At 41.5% G+C, this 17,816-nt stretch overlaps 1 protein-coding gene across 4 annotated transcripts in view; it reads right to left on the bottom strand.

The window, feature by feature from the left end:
• Taf1 (TATA-box binding protein associated factor 1) overlaps window positions 1–17,816 on the bottom strand; it is a 67,123-nt gene that overhangs the window by 10,439 nt on the left and 38,868 nt on the right. For 2 of the 4 annotated variants that reach the window (XM_037421332.2, XM_037421334.2), the window contains 12 exons: window positions 16,684–16,814; window positions 16,142–16,222; window positions 15,904–16,053; window positions 15,534–15,656; window positions 14,941–15,019; window positions 14,165–14,385; window positions 13,588–13,687; window positions 12,343–12,407; window positions 11,827–11,963; window positions 11,150–11,212; window positions 10,972–11,068; window positions 4,267–4,329 (listed from right to left, as the gene is read on the bottom strand). In XM_037421332.2, the coding sequence (XP_037277229.1) occupies window positions 4,267–4,329; window positions 10,972–11,068; window positions 11,150–11,212; window positions 11,827–11,963; window positions 12,343–12,407; window positions 13,588–13,687; window positions 14,165–14,385; window positions 14,941–15,019; window positions 15,534–15,656; window positions 15,904–16,053; window positions 16,142–16,222; window positions 16,684–16,814 (1,310 nt within the window). The remainder of the gene's footprint in view (window positions 1–4,266; window positions 4,330–10,971; window positions 11,069–11,149; window positions 11,213–11,826; window positions 11,964–12,342; window positions 12,408–13,587; window positions 13,688–14,164; window positions 14,386–14,940; window positions 15,020–15,533; window positions 15,657–15,903; window positions 16,054–16,141; window positions 16,223–16,683; window positions 16,815–17,816) is intronic. The other 2 variants (XM_037421333.2, XM_075877954.1) reach the window with 1 other exon arrangement.

Below are 17,816 nucleotides of genomic sequence, written 5' to 3'. Positions count from 1 at the left end.
TATATACTGCCATATAAACGATAGACTTGAGCACTCTGTTGAACCTTTCTACAAGTTCGTTTGCTTGCGGGTGGCAAACAGAAGAAAAGCAATGGCATATGTCACGTTCCCGAATGAACTCAAATTCAGCTGAGCTGCAGTGGATCACAAACTATTTCATTCGGGTAGCCATAACGAGCAAACACTTGTAACAGGACATTTTTGACCTTCGCCGCAGAAACTTGTCTCGAAAAAAAAAAAAAACTTCTGGCCATTTGCTGTGATAATCGTCATCGCATAACTACAATTGATGGGAGCTTGCTCAAAGGGCCCAATAATATCAATGGCGATTTTCTCCAAAGGGTTGTCAGGCTAAGTTACTGGCAGCATAGGGGCTGCAGTAGGCCGTGCAGATTTGTCACATAACTGGCAAACATGACACGTTTTAACCAGTTCTTCTACATGGTCATTCATTCGAGGCCACCGGTACAACTCTCGCAGTCGAATTTTCGTACGACTGATCCTCGGATGCGATTCATGTGCGACTTCCATTAAACGACGAGTAAGGTTACTTGGAACTGTGATCCTTTCACCACGATAAAGCAAGTTGTGCAAAATCGATAGCTCTGCACGCACATAGAAGTATGGCATTAGCACACTGCTTCCAAAGATTTTTTTTTTTTTTTTTTCAGGCCAAGATGACAGAACGAAGTCCATGACTTTTGCGATTACCTTGTCAGTTGCACTCAATGCTTGTAATTCTGCCATGGTTAACATCGGAGAAAGACGGCAAACAAACTGATCGTCAGCAACCTGACCGGTTTCTCCAGGTAAAGGCAGGGATCTCATCGAAATCCCATTTTCGCGAAATTCGAAAGAAGCGGTAGCAGCAAAGTGGATACTTGTGAATTTTTTTTAAGAAAGTAATTTTTTTTTTTTGCGATACCAAAAGTGATTTTGCGGTCCTGGGAACTCAGAAAACAAAACATATTTTTTCTGGTGAAGTTAGAGAAAGTCGGTAGACAGGCACCAACGTTCTTATCTGAACACAGCCATACCATTTCTAAACATGACTGCACTGGAATATATCTTATGTTTTCAGAAAGGGCACTAGCTTTGTTTGTGAAATATCATTAAAAAAAAAAAGAATGTATCTTGCTATCCTTCAGTTAAAAAAAATTGGCCCGAATATACATAATACACTGTAAATGTCGTCGAAATACGATAGTCTTGCGTCTGGAGAGAGTGAACAAAACGTTTATTTTATGTTCTGCGCAAAAAAATCGGTGAATGGTATTCTGAAGGCGCTGCGTTAGAGTGCCTCGTGCGTGTAGCTGAGGCCAACAAGCGCATCTAGACACATTAGACACGAGCGCCATCTGGCAATTATCTTTGAAAACGAAGGCGTGTGTGACCGCGGAGAAAGATGCGTGCCAGTCTTGGAAGTGATAAGGTGTAGAATTCAAAGCGACGGGCAGGTGCCACCACCGTGTCGTCGTAGCAAAGCGTTGGAAACACCTTCTTGAGCATTGCCTGCACTGTCAACGCAGCGCGATAAACGCTACAGTCCTTAGAGTTACTTGTGTGTGCCTCTTCTAGTATAAAGGCAGACATACAAAACATAGACGTGTTGTTATAGCGCCTCAGATATGCACAATATTTGCTTTTTTAATTGACAATCGCACAACTATGAACGCTAAACCTTAAACAATATTGGCGGGCACTGCGGATGGGGTTGACTGTTTGGTGCCGTTTGAGGTATCGTTGGGGCGGACAAACAGACAAATGTAACAACAGACAGACAGACTAAAAATTTTCCGTCGAACATTCCCAAGAAAGACTATCGTCTTAAAAAAAAAAAAAATTTGCAGTAGCTTAGCTCAGTTATGCCAGGATATATGTAGCGAGAGCCACAGTTAAACGAACGGATGGACAGATGAACGGAGGGTCTAGCAAGCAAGCTCACGCGAGTCAAACACCAGCCCACAAGTGACACGCCACTCCAGGAGCTTCCAGGCCTTCTACGGTGTGCCAGCTGTGCTTCGTGTGACGTCACTGCCCCTCGGGCATGCGTAGCATGACTCTAGGTAAGCCACGCGACACTGCTCAACCTCAGCAAGAGTAGCTTACGCAACAAAATTCGCTGACAATTACAATACTGCCTAACGCGAACTGTGGTTGAAGTTTTGGCTTTTTGCAAGGTATTGATTACGGCATAAATCATAATTTTGGTGAAGTAAAACAGCACCCACAATGCCATTATGTTAATCTTTCTGCAGATAAGCGTAAGGTTTTATATGCACTTTGTTGATGCTGCTAGGGGCAGATGAGAAATAAGATTTATGGCTTAGCACATCACAGCAGTAGGGAAGCATCAAACCACACAATCGTTGTGCAATTACCATTGTGTGATAACAAGTTGTTAGCTTACTTTCCCTCCATGCTATATTACATAGGTTAATACAATTTCTTGCCGGACATGACACCTGTAAGCTCTGTGAACAGACTCCAATACACTGTGTAAATGGCAAATTTTGCGAATACGTTTCGAGCACCATTGTGGCTCTTAGGTAGAATTCTCAACCGCAACATACTGGGCCTGGATTCCAAGCCCGTTCAATCAGGTGAATTTTTTTTTCCATTTTGTCAAGTCTATCAATTACTTATCCATATCTATCAGTTACGCCATCAATGGCGATGGTGCTCAACGTAAAAACGGGCATCTAAGAGCTGTTCTCTGAAACACATTTCTTACAGAAGGGAGGTTATTTCAACCCAAGTAAGAACATGGTCACTAAAATTCTTTCATTCTCTTTTTGAGACGTACACAAGAATTGAAAGTCTGCAAACAGACTAACAGTACATAGCGAAAATGGCACATAAAAATGGAGGACAAAGAATGAAACTCTGACTACTAATGAGCTACCATAGCTTTTTCTAGGCCCAGGGATAAATGTACATATCTAATTAAGCCATCCATGGGTTATACATACGTGGGTTAAATGCAAAAAGCACTGCTAAGCCTTCTGTAATGCTACATAAAACTTAGGTATGGGTATAGCAGGCTATCACATTAATAATCTTGCTTACATTCATCCTATTGTGTTGAGTTGGCTGGGAGTGCAAACAATGTGTTTGTGCATTATTTGGAGGCTTAGTGACTGAATGCTGTTCGCTACTGCAATCACACCTGGCATTCAAGTAGTGCTGTTTCTGCGAATTAAGTACTTATCAGAAGACATTTAGTTATTCACAGACCCTCATCAGAAGACATTTAGTTATTCACAGACTTGCTCCCTTTTATTAATAATTATTGCAACACAAGAAAAACATCCTGTCTATCCTGACATCAGGAGAGAATTACACTAGCCAAAAGTGCTACTTTAATTTGCATTACTTAGATTTACTAATATCTAAAAAAAATGCCACATGCAAAAGTGGCATTCAGCTAGATAAAAAAGTGGCTATATATGCACGATTGTGTTGCATCAATTAATGTAGTGCTAATAACATACATCTAGTGTATCTTCGGTATATCACAGTTCTTGCGTCACACAAGACATCGCTTGTTATATTCTCACTGGCTTCATTGTATTCTTTTCTCAATGCAAGAAATGCATATACTTGAACCAAGTTGTGACACAAGTTGTGTGGCCCTATTCCATTAAGCATAAGCACAGTAATTAGTACGCCAGTTCATACACCAATTCATCTGTTAGTACACCAATTCCATGCACATTTGTGGAATGTGTCTGATTTATGTGGCATGTCATTATGTAATTAAATAAGCTACTTAACAAAAAAGAAATAATTAGTGCATAAATGGTTTGTCTTCTTTTTAGTTCTTGGGTTAAACAACAATGATTTCTATTGTGTATATTATGTTGTGACTTGACAGAAACAATTTTTGTGTGACATTTTAGTAAGTAGCATGCAGATTAGGCCTAAGAAAAATATGTTTATGACAACACTACAAGTACAGTTTAATAAGTGTGGCAGTATATATTCCCTAATGCTGTGGCAATACTAACAATTTTGTTTTGTGTATATTAGAAACTGAATTGATAGAAACTAGTTATTTTGCTTACAGATGTGTTTATGCTCTCTGGTATTTTGCATGCGGGTTAGACAGCATAAAAAATTTGTCTGTGTCAGAATTATGATCACAAATAAACGAGTGCAACTGTTTAATCACTAAAGCTTAAGCCACACTGACAGTGCACTTCAATTGTGGCACTTCAGCTAGCATTGTTTAATTAAAAGTAATTTGAGATTGACAAAACTCACTTTATATTGTTTAACGTTGATGTTCTTTTGTGTAACCACTCCATTCTGTAATGCCATACGATCCTGAAGGTGCATAAATAAAGTAAATAAAGAAAAGTGTGCAACTGCAAACAGTTAATTGCTCAATAAAGTGCTCAATACAAACTATGTAGGGTCCTGCTGAAAACCAAGGAAAAGCATAGAACAAGGAGGCAGAAAAAATAAGTATGAGATGAGTTCACAAGGTTGATGCTAACTCTGAGATACTAACACGTGTATGTATGCAAGCAACTTTCAGGCACCATTAGGATGAGTCCTCTTCCTGTGGTGCTTGCTAACCACCTAACTTCACAGAATTCAACACAATGTTTTGAGGCGCTTCTGAGTCCTGCATCACGACTGAAACCTCTTAAGGAGCTTTCTTTTTTTTTTTTTTTTTTTTTGTCCTGGAGTGGTTTATTTATGACTTTAGCTATGAGTCGTCTTAGCAGGGAAAGGCATTGTGAAGAACTTGAATATGAGTCCTCAGCTTCCAGGCGTGGGCGAAGGCGTGGGGCTCACTGTCCTTGAAGTAGCTCGAGTGTTCAATAGCTCAACCTACAGCCATTTTTGTAGGTTCTCCTCAATCAAGCGAATGATAGCAGGATAATATTTAATGTTCCTCTCTGTTCAGTTGCATGACTGAGTTTATTGTTCAGGTGGCGAAGATAGATTTTGTGCTGTCTCACTAGCTCAGATAGTCTTTCTAAAAAATCTCTTTACGCTTGTTGGCACCCAGACATTACACAGTGTTCAGCAAATTATACTTTCAATTTTCCAAGAAGAATAGAGCATATGGCACTTAACATTAGAGCCACAGTGCTTACCGTAATTACTCGAATCTAACGCGCACCTTTTTTCCGGTTAAGCGAGTTCATAAATCGCATGCGCGTTAGAATCGAGTACGAAAAAAAAAAATACGTTCAATCTATTGCCATCGGCAAATCCAAAATGGCCGCCCCCTACGTGCGTCGGCATGGCGCGTCAGCCATTTCTGCCTATGTGTTTCCCATGTGCGGCACTTCGTACGTGTGCTGAGGAGTTCGTCATCTAGTAGTGCATTAGCATCGACGGCGTGGAAGGGCCGACTCCAAAAACTCGAGTGCACCACGATGCCGCTTTTAAAAGAAAAGCCATCGCGTGTCCGGAAACGGACGGGAATTGGGCCGCATCGCGGTCATTCGGAGTTCCCGAAACGTGCGTGCGGGACCGGCGGAAACAAAAGCAGAAGATTGTTGTCAGCAAAGCTACACGCAAAGGCTTCAGTGGACCACAGCAGGGTCGGTTTCCGCAAATTAAAGAGCTGCTCGGCAAGTATGTTCTTGAGCAGCAAGCGGCAGAGCGGCCCATGACGACAGAACTGCTCCAAGTGCGCGCTATGCCATTAGTCTTAGAAAGAGGTCTAATGTGGAGCCAGTTTAAAGCGAGCAGGTGCTGGCTAACTAACTTTATGAAGAGGAAAGGCTTTTCCCTCCGAAGGGGAACATGCATATGCGAAAAGTTTTGCGGAGGAGTAAGATGAAAAGCTTCACAGTTTTCAGAGGTTCGTCCTAAACTTGCGGCGCAACAACGGCTACCTGCTTGGGCAAATCGGGAATGCCGATCAGACGCCTCTTTACTTCGACATGCCTAGCACCACAACCGTCGAGAAGAAGGGGGCGAAGCAAGTTCGCGTGCTGACATTGGTCCACGGTAAAACTACAGTGACGGCAATGCTCTGTTACACGTCAGATGGGCAGAAGCTTCGCCCGTACCTCATATTTAAATGGAAGACGCTCCCGAAAGGAGTCGTTTTTTTAGTGGTGTGATCGTGCGGGCCAGCGAGAAAAATGGGTGCGCGTTGCAATCGATGTCTTACGTTTTTTTTTTTTTTTTCACGGTGGAAATCGGGTGCGCGTTACAATCGAGGGCGCGGTAGAATCGAGTAAATACGGTACAATGGCGATACACTGGGAGGCGTTCACCACAACAAGATGGAAGCTGCCGTAGTTTGAGAGCCATTACACATTCAAGGCACTGTTCGGACAACACAATGGTCATTATAAATTTTGCCACCCACCTACATGAATAACGTGAACACAATCAATGTAATGACAACTGCCGGTACCAGAGACTAGATCAATTGAAAACTGAAGCGGCCTCTCGAGGAAAAGAAAAACTGGTGAAGATGTCGAAAGGACTTCAAAATGCATGGCTGAACTTTAACTGAATAGTTCCTTAGTATTTATGCAATGCATTAGAATAATTTCAAGATCCGTATTTGCTTGCACAATTAGCACGTGCTGAATATATCACTTCTACTTTAAAAAAGAAAGAATACCACTAGCACACTTTGTGCGTTGTTTTGATCTGTAGCGCATTAGATGCAAGGTAGGCGTGGGGAGATGTTGCAAACATAAGCGAACAGAACCAAACAGAACATTCAAACAGAACCTCCTTACCCGAGAATTGTCTTATTAGAACAAATACCTTGTTAAAACATATCGTTCTAACAAGTACTAATGATAAGAATGTAGCGATGAAACCTCGACTCAGCCTCCATAGTCGGACTATGAGTGCACACTATGATCACATTTTGTCAGATTTACCGCACCCCTCAACTCATGGCATGCATAAGTCTTCTCTATGCATATGTTTGCAACATCTCCCTAAGCCTGCCTTGCATGCCTGTGCGCTGCAGGTCATAACAGTGCACAAAATAAAAATTTGCAAGTGATACTCTTTTCCTTTTAATAAGCATTGAAAGTGCATGAAGGCTTGCTGATGATCACATACGAATGCATCATTATGACCGACTGCTCACTACCCTATCTTGATGAGCATCTTCAACTATCTGCTTGAGAGCATATATCATGCAGAGATGTTTTAGGTGTACTGCAGATATTTTGTAGACATAAGCCCAAATGCCCAAATGTAAAGCATTATTGGCTGGTGCCTACTTGTGTGGGACCCCTTCAAGTTGGTGCTGCTTGCAAATGAGTTGCTGAACATTGCTTCATTAGCTCAAGAAGTTATGCACTGGACACATGCAGTGTCAGGAGCCGCAACGTCGTGAAGAAACCTAACTGAACAAACACCCCCCCCCCCCCCCCCCCCGTAGTAACTCATTCATACAATAAAGCAAACACCATGACAGTGACATTGTGAATGTAGAGCCAAGCAGGCAACATGCTGCACGCAAATATTTATAGAAATGGTTGACTTCATGTGGCAGCAGCTCCCTCATTTCATTGAAGTGGCACCGGTGTTTGCCCAGCAACAAATCGGTTTTGAAGCTCACACACATACATTATGAAATGCTCAAAGAGTTGTGCACACTGCTACCTTGTCCCCCTTGTACACAGTTTCGAAATTCTCATTCGTATCATCATTGTGTGCTATTACATGGTCATGCAAGAGCCAAACTTTTTCCATGTTCGAATAAATAAGAAAGAAAAAACAGTGGTAAGTATGCAGTTAAGTCATGTGTTCCTAGAAGGTTAGTATTAATAATGGTTTACTGTAGTGCATAGCTTTCTGGAATCATTGTTGGTCACTGAGTCAATTTATTGGAGCTTTCAGCCACTTGTACCCATTTTTATTCAGCTGCCTTCTTGTTAAAATTTGTGGAATTGCTTGTTAGAATAAAGTAAACACAATATTTTTATACTACGGTCTTCCCAAAACATTTCTATAATTTTCCCAACAATAATTCAAAGCCCTAAAATAATGGAACAAACTGCACTAATTATGTAAGCAAGTAAAGTATTCATTGACCGAACTGATGACTGTCGGATGTTTAGCTTTAAAGGATCACCTTGATCAATAATAATGAATATGTATATAACATAATGTGTGCACTGGTAATTTACATTGGTAGCAGCAACAAAGGGACCCATAAGCTTTTTGTATGGGTCTTTTAATGATGCCATAAAAGCTGGTATAGTTAAAAACAAAAACAATGTGCCATTAAAAGCACTAACAAATTACTCAGGCTCTATAGGTCACTTATTTTAGGTTACATAAGCTAAATAATTCCTTCGATCATTCTACTAAACAAATGATGCAGTTCTACATCCTCTGTTCATTCAACGCAAGAGTGGTGATGCCCTTAAGGAAGAAGTAAATGTGATTGGTTTTTGTGGAATGCACATACTTAATTTCAGTGGTGCAAAATGTGTAAATTGGTAAGTCAAGTTGTGTGGCAAAAGTACAATCTTGTTTACAGCCTTGGTGTTTTCTTTTTTTGTGCTTGCTAGGATAAAAAATTTTCATGTAATGCTACATCGATAATGATCATTGCATGTGTTCTGTGTTAGGCACAAGCTTGTTTTGCTAAAGTGGCTGTACTACACTTTTTTCTTGCTAAGCGCTGTTCTGTAACAGCAAGTGAGAGTGCAGGGACGCAAGGTACATTCATATTTTGTTTTTGTGTGGCTATTAAGCCTGTCACTTGGCCTTCCCGCATAACAAACATGCAGCGTGCGGTTAGCTATGGTGAGGTAAGGCAAGAGTGTTTCAATGCTAGTGCCACACAATGATGTGAATAACATAGGCACAAGAGGCACTTGAGTCCTTGTCAGAAGTGGGACATTGATACATGTACACAGACAGCATGTTTCTGTCTGTGCCCTTTGCAGGACTCACTTGCAGAACACTTCTTGTTTGCCATCAAAGAATGACACAAGCAAGGCTATACACGAGTGTCTGGACATGCTTCGGAATGAGGGAATGAACTAGTGAATTCCTTATGCTCCTGTGGCGAGCAAGTGCAGACATTCTTTGGTAACCCTGTCGAAGATTTCAACTTCTAAAATTCTCCTAGCATTCCAAAAAAAGACACCGCTACTCCATCAAGTAAGAAGAGAGTATTAGTGCTGAATATGAAAGCCCTTGGCTATGCGCGAAGTTGTGTACCCAAGCACACAAGCCTTAAAGGTGCCCTGCAACACTTTTTGAGCATGGTCAGAAAACAATAATGATCAGTAGTAGAGGCTCCCAAGAACACGCGAGCCAAATATTATAGTGCAGCACGCGGCCTGGAATTCACAATAAATTATCAAAGTCGGCCAAAAATTATTTTTTTTTTCTCTCGACAAAAGACGCTCAAAAATCACTCGAAGGCCATCCATCAGCCATTGGTTGATTTGAACATGGCGCACTCTGTAGTTACAGGGATCGCTGCGAAAAGCCGCGACTTGTCCACCCGCGCGTGCGCGATCACACTGGAAAAGCCACGTATTCGAAGAAAAAAAAAAAAGAAAGAAGTGCTCAAGGTCACGTGGCGCTGTGACGTCTTTTCTTTGCTCCTGCCATCCCTCCCTGCTCAGCTTCCAGCGCTTTCGTCTGGACGAGAGCAGAGAGAATGCGATTGCAGTGCGCGACGAATCTTTATAACTTTGCTCGTACTGGACAGATTCTTGAAATTTTTGCAATGTTGAATTCGTGGAGCAATAAGCTCTTTTAGCGAATCCATTCCATGGTTACTTGAAAAAGTGTTTCAGGGCCCCCTTGTAGTGTTGCGCACTCGAATTGCAAGCCACACGAAAATCACACGCACTCGTAGCACCAAAGCGTCTTGTCGCATACGGACTGGTTTGGGTTTTTTAAAATTTAAATAAAAACTTAAAATGTTAAACCAAGAAAAGATAGTGGCGAGAAATAAACATGCCAAGAGTAAAATATTCTTACTTATTGAATTATCCTGATAAGAAAATTGACCCCCCCCCCCCCCCCAAGGTCTTTTTATTTTTGGGGTCAAAGTTGCGGCTGCGGTCATTACTGTGGCCCGCCGACGACATACAAAAGGAAGATTTGTGGTGGCAAGATGGCTACAGATCTACAGTTCGTTTTCAACTATTGTGCGGGTTCATAAGCATTTAAAGTGAACACGGTATCGCAAAGAAGTAGAGTAATATCGGGTAACGTGCGATGGCTGCTGCCACATTGGGCAAAAAAAAAAAAAAAAAAATTGAGTGATGTTTGCAAAGATTCTGGGAGCGCCCCCACTCACTAATCCTATAACATCGACTATTTGAGCGTGGGTCTCGAAAATGGTGCCGAATCAACACGAATACGTTGCTGTCTAAGCCTAAGGACATTAATCTAAAGCAAATAAAAGCATCAGTTCGAAGCTGAATAACCACAGAGCGCACGACGGCAGCCTAACATATTCGAGGTGGATGTGAACTGCTAGGGGTGATCTTCGCTAAGAGGTCAGAGGTGGCAGCAATGTTTAGGGCCACGCGTATGCACTGCCCCGGCTACACGGGGAAGAATGTGCTTGGGGCTTCGCGCATGAGCAGTGCTGCCACGCCAACGTCTTACTTTGTGCACCCACACTAATGCTCTCTACTGCGTTATGCCCCAAGACACTGAAAGTATCTCTTTAAGTGTTCTTGATGTTTCCCTGGGACCTTGTCAACCTATCACACAGAAACTGTCCAACTCGTACCACACAAGGCAGAAACATTACACACTGAAGTGTATGACATTATGCTGGGATTGTGCAGCAATGATTCAGCAATTTTTCCAAAAAGTGTACAAGATATCTACTGCCACAAAACAGTAGCACAGTTGAAACACGAAAAAGTAACTCGTACATCACAATGACAGCAATCTCTCAGTGCTATATAAGTGTTGATCGTACATTCTTTCACATCAAATAAAGTCATAAGACGATAAGATAAAGGAACCACAAGTACGTACCTTTAGTTGCGGTTGCTCCTTCTTAGGTTTTTTTCTCATAGGAATATGTTTCTCTTTCTCAGCATTGCGCTTGAGTCGCCGCAGTTGCTCTTGAATTCTGTTTCAGAGAGGTTTGCAAGTGATATATGCACTAGTCTGCAGCAAGGTTTCCCACGAAAGAGTTCGAGAGAGGACTCACCTTCTTCGCTCCTTCCTAATCTCCTCCTTCTGGTGCTCATCTAGAGTAGATGCAAATTGGCGTCTGCAGGAGGAAATGTGTGTAATTTCAGGAAAAGACAGGCTATCACATCACAAAATAAAAAAATTATAATAACAGAGAATCGAAGTGCTCATCTCAATCAACAGCGCAGTTACGGCAGCAGCTACAACATTTCATCAGAACTGTGAGTGTTCTGATATACTATTTTGAAGTGATCCTGGAACAACCTTATGATTTAGCTGAATAAAGCATACGCCCCTGCTGTACCTGCAAACCAAACTGAAAAACTGATTAGTTTTTGAGGTTTTTACATGCCATAACCATGAGAAGAATTCATGAGAGAATCCTAAGAGAAGAATTCACAAAAGCAGCTCTGCAACAAAATAGACCACACATATGAATGTCAGTGAAAAATGGCACAAACAAAAAGTACACAGAAAGTTTGTCCCACTGACTGCCCAATACATACATTTAAACTGAAATACTAATTGAATGAATCATACAACAATAGCTGTGTGAAAAGTGTTGGTGCAGCGACTCGTGCAGGCTGTGCCGGTCATTGCTTCTTTGCCATGCAAATGTCCAAAACTGCAGTGACCACATTGGGGCCATCCCTTTCTGTGGACGGAAACCAACACTCTAGCTGAGCAACTTACATGAAGTTCGGATCCTTGGTCGTACGTATTCTGACGTACGTGTCAATGACGGCTGGCTTTCGCACAGTTTCAATGCGGACATACTCTCGTCCTTTATTATTTCGGAAAGTACGAAATATCTTCAATATTCGTCCATTCTGCAAATAAAATATTATGTAGTAATGCAGCGACAGGGAAACAGTGCAAAAACACTGAATCGATTACACAAAATGTACACAAAGTATTTCACGTTGTTTTTAACTGCAAAGCTCAAAAAGCTAATAGAGCAGGAGCAAGATAAAAGGTTTACTAAAGTTTGAAAGATCTGAGCTGACAGCTGTTATTTTCTGTTAGCGTACCTCAGCATATTTAGGTGAACAGTGCAAGAAGATGCAGACAAAAAGGGAAAGAAGCAAATGAGACAAGCATCTCCTTCAGAGTCTGTCTATCTTGAAGACGAGTACAGGCCAAGTTTTCAGCTTGAGCAAACTACGAAAAGTCCTTCGAGTACTAATGAGAAATGGCGTGGAAGCATACCTCATTAGATCGCAAGCTTGCCATAGATGCATTGTCATCATCTTTGTCTGACTTTTGCTTGCCATCTGTAAGTGCACCAATATGTTAGGAGTAAAACATCACAGTCAAAGCAGCAGTACTTTTGTGAATACATTATTGTAGCTAAAAATGACACAAAAAATGCAACTTCATTTATCAATAATTATTAGCAGGAATGAACAACTCAGAAAAATCTTAGTTGTATCACAAAAATTACCTTGAGGGATACTTAGGTGATTATTTAGCACAGTTGAAATTCGATTTAACAAAGTGATGACAACGCTTAAAATACTTTGTTAAATCATGCTGAAAGAATTTTTTATCCTTTCAAAATTGAAAATTGTGATGTAGCAGCACCCACGAGGTACTGTGACATTGTATTTGCTGCTAAACTATGTCTGTGTACGCGAGAAATCCGCAAGGGTGGCTCGGGCATGGAGCCTTGCTTGTCGCCTGGACAGGGAGGCTCCATGTCCAGGCAAAGCAGGCTAGATACCACACAATACGTTGACAGGCTGCCAATGTGCAAAGGTGAGGAGAACAAACGTAGTGATAATGTGAGCATGTCGAGTGAAAAAGCTGAGAGGCAGTGATCAGTGCCATTTGTTGCGTAAACCATGTAATAACAAAAGCAACCAAGATGGTGCTCTGGTGGAACTTTTTACAGGTACACTAAACAGCCATCCCTCTAGTGCCATTCGGTACGCAAAAGCACTGACTGCTGAATCTATTTCATGTATTGGCATGATGGGCAGCTTCATCAAAATAAGGGTAAGGTCGTGAATAGGGCAGCTTGACTTTTCTAATGGCAATAGAGCTAGAGCGCATGCGCAAAGAAAAACCTGTCTGTGTTAAAGCTAGGAACCTGTCTGTGTTAAAGCTAGAGGCTTTTACTTAGCCTTTAGTCGTGTCTCCCAAGGCAATCTTGTTCAATTTTGCCTTGAATAAAAGCAAACCAAACCAAACCAAACCAAACCAAATCACTGCCCTTTTTTACTAACTTATTTCGGGGAGGGGGTGGGGGAGACTTTGTTGAATCAAATTCGTTCTCAAACTAGTTTAATTCAAGCTGATGACAACAATGAACCTCATGCGTACCTCAAGAACGAAATTTCTTTGTTCTATGTTAGCTAGTTTGAATGGCCATCACCACTACTGAATGCGCCTGCTGGACAGAAATCTTAACAAGCATTTCGTCAATCTCGTAGAGGACATGCTTACTACAACCTTTGTCCTTTTTCTTCTTGTCGTCGCCAGCACAAGAATCCTCTCCCATGATCAACTTCTGCAACTCTCGTCTTTCTGCTTCTTCCCTTTCATGTGACAGCTGCAACAGCAAGCGACACTGGTGATTAGAGCCAAAAAGACATGACTATTCCACTGCAGCACAAACAAACATATTTTCAGACAAAAAGATTATACTACTTTCTCTTTCATGATTTCTGCACAGCACGTTGCCTTCTCTGTGGGCATAAAAACTGTGTCGAGAGAAGAGCTTTGCCCATGTGACCATCATACGAAGCTACCACTTTCATGAAACAAGCAGATTCGCAGTTGTCAAGGAGAGTGTTGCCACCCATTTCAATGACATGTTCAGTTGCAATAACTGCCCATTCTTATTAAATTACTTGGATTCATCAGCAGAACTTTCGAAGCTGTAAAGAAACTGAGTCAGGAATAGCTAGTATGAGGGCAAAAAGGGGAGCACTAATTACATTCTCTTAGCAGTTTGCCAGGTCCTGTAGCCTGTAGTGTCTATATTTTTTTTCCTCGAGGTTAGCTGTTAGTGCCAGTCATCACCCACCTGTGAGCTTGTCTTCTTGTTTGAAAGCATATTCTCAATGTTCTTTCCCATCTCCTCAATGTCAGAGTCATCCTCCGAGCTGGAATCCTCGTCCGTGGACAGCACTTCATTTGAAGAGAGGACTCTGTTCTGCAGGTCGAAGATGCGTTGGCACTCCTCTTTGTACCGTTCTTGGTGCTCCGCTATGCTGAACCGGTTGCCCCGGGCAAACTTACTCATGGCTGCATTTGACATGAACCAGAACGGCGCATGAGTAGCGTTAGTGCTGGGACAAAAGGCCTGAATGCACATGAAGAAAGCATAATGCTTTATTATCAATGCCTGTTAGTTAGTTGCCACTCAAGCAATCACTAAATTTACAAAATGTAAATTTTCACGGATAAAGTTTGCACAAAGTGTACTTCCTCTCTTGAGGTAAAAAGCAAAAACTTCTTATTCAACACATTAGTTACTCATTGTATTTAAATATTAAAGTTCCAAAGTAGTATACAAGAATGTCGTCAATATACAACCCTAAAGACATCAGAAAGCTTTATATCTCATTACAAAAACTACTTGTGTAAGAAAACAGGCCTCTTAGAAAGCTGAATAGTAAAGTGTTGCATAACTGTCAAGTGGGGGACTAGATCTGATTTCTTGAAATATTTCCTGGGATCATAAAGCTGGCAAATGTCATTATTTAGATTGCTTCTAGCTCAGGAAAGTGCAAAATGCCTGTAACAGGGAGCAACTAGCCACGCCTATTATTTCATAAAAAAAAAACGTATTTGAATCACCTTCCTCTCCAGCTTTTGCCTGTTCTGTAGACAGTGTCCGCACAACGTCAATCACCTCCCACCGTGACAGTTTCTTGATCTGTTGATGCAAACAGAAATACAAGGGCTCAGGCTTTTAGCAACAAAAGAAATGTGTATATATATGACTTTATTTTGTGAATTTTATTGCACTATAATGGAAAAAGTAAAGAGAAATATATGCTTTTAAAAAGTTGCAAATTAGCTGCTGTGAGCCTGCAACAAACACTACAGCCCATTTTCTTATAACATTATGAACTTAAGATAAACAGCAACAATTATGACCTTTAAAATGGGCCCTACATACTACATAGCCAATCAGTGAATACAGACTGCATTTCTGGGTAATTCATGCAGAAACAGGCAAAAATGACCATGCACAATCACGTTCTGTAACTTTTTTTTTTTACATGCAACATGAAATTTTATTCATGTGCTGCAGTTCAGAAGCCCTTCTAGAACAATAATTTCTTCAGCGAGGATCATGTTCAGTCAATCTAAAGCTACACCCTTCTCAAGAAAGAAAAATAATAACTACCTGCACAATTAGCATGCATAAAAAGACCTGTGCACACCTCGTCTTCAGGAACACCGAACTTTCTCAGCAATTGCTTGGCATTGCTAAGTGACAAACGCCGGAGATCCGCGTCGGTACCCGTCACAGTCTTCTTAACTGGCTGTTGGTTTGCGCCATCCTCCTGTCAGGAGTAAACAGAAGAAAGACAGAGTCAGCATTTTTACAAGAGTGAAAGAAACCATAGCCAAACCCAGATATATTGCATTTGAAGGTGATCACAAAAGATTTCTAGGTATATACACCTACTAATGCAATATCTAAAATATTTTACATATTAAAAACATATTGTTCAAAAGGTTATTATAATTATTCAATATGCACAATGATTCGATATACGTGAATTCAAATGCACTAGAAATCGTCCTTACCTTTGACTGCTGGGGTTTGTTTGGCACGCGCACATAAGAGAAGCCCTCTCCGCAGCTTGTCGGGTCAGCTACGCCAGTCAGCTGCAGCAGGCACTTTCCTTTGACAGAAGAGATGAACGCTCGTGTCGTGTTCCAAGGAGCTGCTTTCACCTGCACCAAACACCAAAAACCACCGATGCAGCGCACACACACAAAAAAAGAACAGATATAAGAAAAAAGGTGTCGGGCAATGCCTCACCTCGTCGTCCATTTTCACTTGCATTTCCTCGTCATTTTCATCTTCTGGTGCGAACAGAGACTTCTCCCCATAACCAGCATCCTTTAGAGATAAAGAAGAGGAACAGGCTATCACACATCGATTTGCTTGCCTATATCACCTTCGCTAAAATGGCTCTGCCTTGAAAAAAAAACACCACATTCTTTGTTCTCTTGTCCATTCTCACATGCTTTATGCTCAGAACGATTATGAATGTTCTGTTTTTGCCGTGAGAAAATTATGATCTTTTAATTCACAACAGCATTGGTCATTCAAATTGTTCAACAGGTTGTTCAAAAACCCAAGTCATGCTAGTTTATGCTGCATGCAATTACAGTATCCCCTAAACCATTTCTTATGTTGTGGAGTTGGCACAGCTGGTTAGCGTTCTGATCACGTCTATGCATTTGCAAAAAGTAGCACTGCTAGCAACAACTTCATCACTCGGGGATAAAGTTATTTTGCCAAGCCTTTTGACAGCAACTGTACTATGCACAACACATGGATCGAATCTGTATACCCACCTTGAGCCTCTGCTCGGCAGAGATCATGCTGTAGTAGGCACAGCACTGCTCCGGAGAAACCATAGCTCGAATTTCATCCTCGGTGGGAAGCCGGAACTCCGGCTTGAGAACCCACCAGTTGGAATCCATTCCTGACGAGAGAATGACCAATTTAGAAGTAAGCTTCGAAAGTTATCAGCAAGTGGGAACTTATACAAGATGTACAACAAATGTTGCAGTTAGTTCACTAATGTGAAGGAAACTTGCGGCTTAAACTTCTTCCACAGCTAAGCTGAAGTCTAAAGGTACCAGCAAGTCAGCATGAAAGTGAGAAAACCCTAAAATAGCATCACCAGCTAGAAAGGACAAGATGTTACAAATACTGTTATATGCTAAATTTCATTGATTCATGACCTGTCAAAATAACTTTGAAATACTGCATGACTGCGCTGCTGTCTGCCAGCAATTATATATTTATTTACATCATGGCAATCAGCTGAATTTGTTTTGGAAGGTGAAATACAAACCAACAGCAATCAATAAGAATTGAAGGAAAGCAAGCGGCTCACAAACAGACCAAAAAGAAAAGAACAAAGTTTTTACGAACATGTGAGACATGTCTACAAAAACAGAACATGAGCCTCAATGAACGCCAGAAAATCAGAAAGCGGCAGGCGAACATATCAGAAGTTTACAGCAGAAATCACAAAATCTTTTTTTTTTGTTGTTGTTCTCGAGCAAGTGCCACGGCAGCTCGATCTCTCCCTTTGGTGCGGCCTGTAGGCATGTTTCGTGAACAAAAGAGCGCGCGTGAAAGGAAAAGTTGACTGACCGGCCACAACAGGGGGTGAGGGCGCTGCCCATCGGCGAAGTGATCGCATTCGCACTGGCTTGCACCGCGTCCCGAGAAGGGTAATCTCACCCATCCTCCCTATTTTGTGACAGTCGTATTATAGTGCCTAGAATAGTTGTATCCTGCCATCATTCAATCAGCATACGATGCCGTTTTGTTCTTCCATGCTGTTCTTATGAAGAAGCTAATGAGTATATTCCTGGCCAACTGGCTGTAGTTCATGGATGGACATTTTTGAAAAACACTTTTCCGCAAAGCCCCCAGTTTGTCAAATCTTGCATCATTTGAGTGATAAATTGTC

This window comes from Rhipicephalus microplus, chromosome 2 (assembly GCF_043290135.1).
Source record: "Rhipicephalus microplus isolate Deutch F79 chromosome 2, USDA_Rmic, whole genome shotgun sequence".
In the NCBI taxonomy this organism is placed as follows: domain Eukaryota; kingdom Metazoa; phylum Arthropoda; class Arachnida; order Ixodida; family Ixodidae; genus Rhipicephalus; species Rhipicephalus microplus.
Note: the sequence above shows the minus strand (reverse complement) of the source record. Positions and strands in the feature narration are given on the sequence as shown.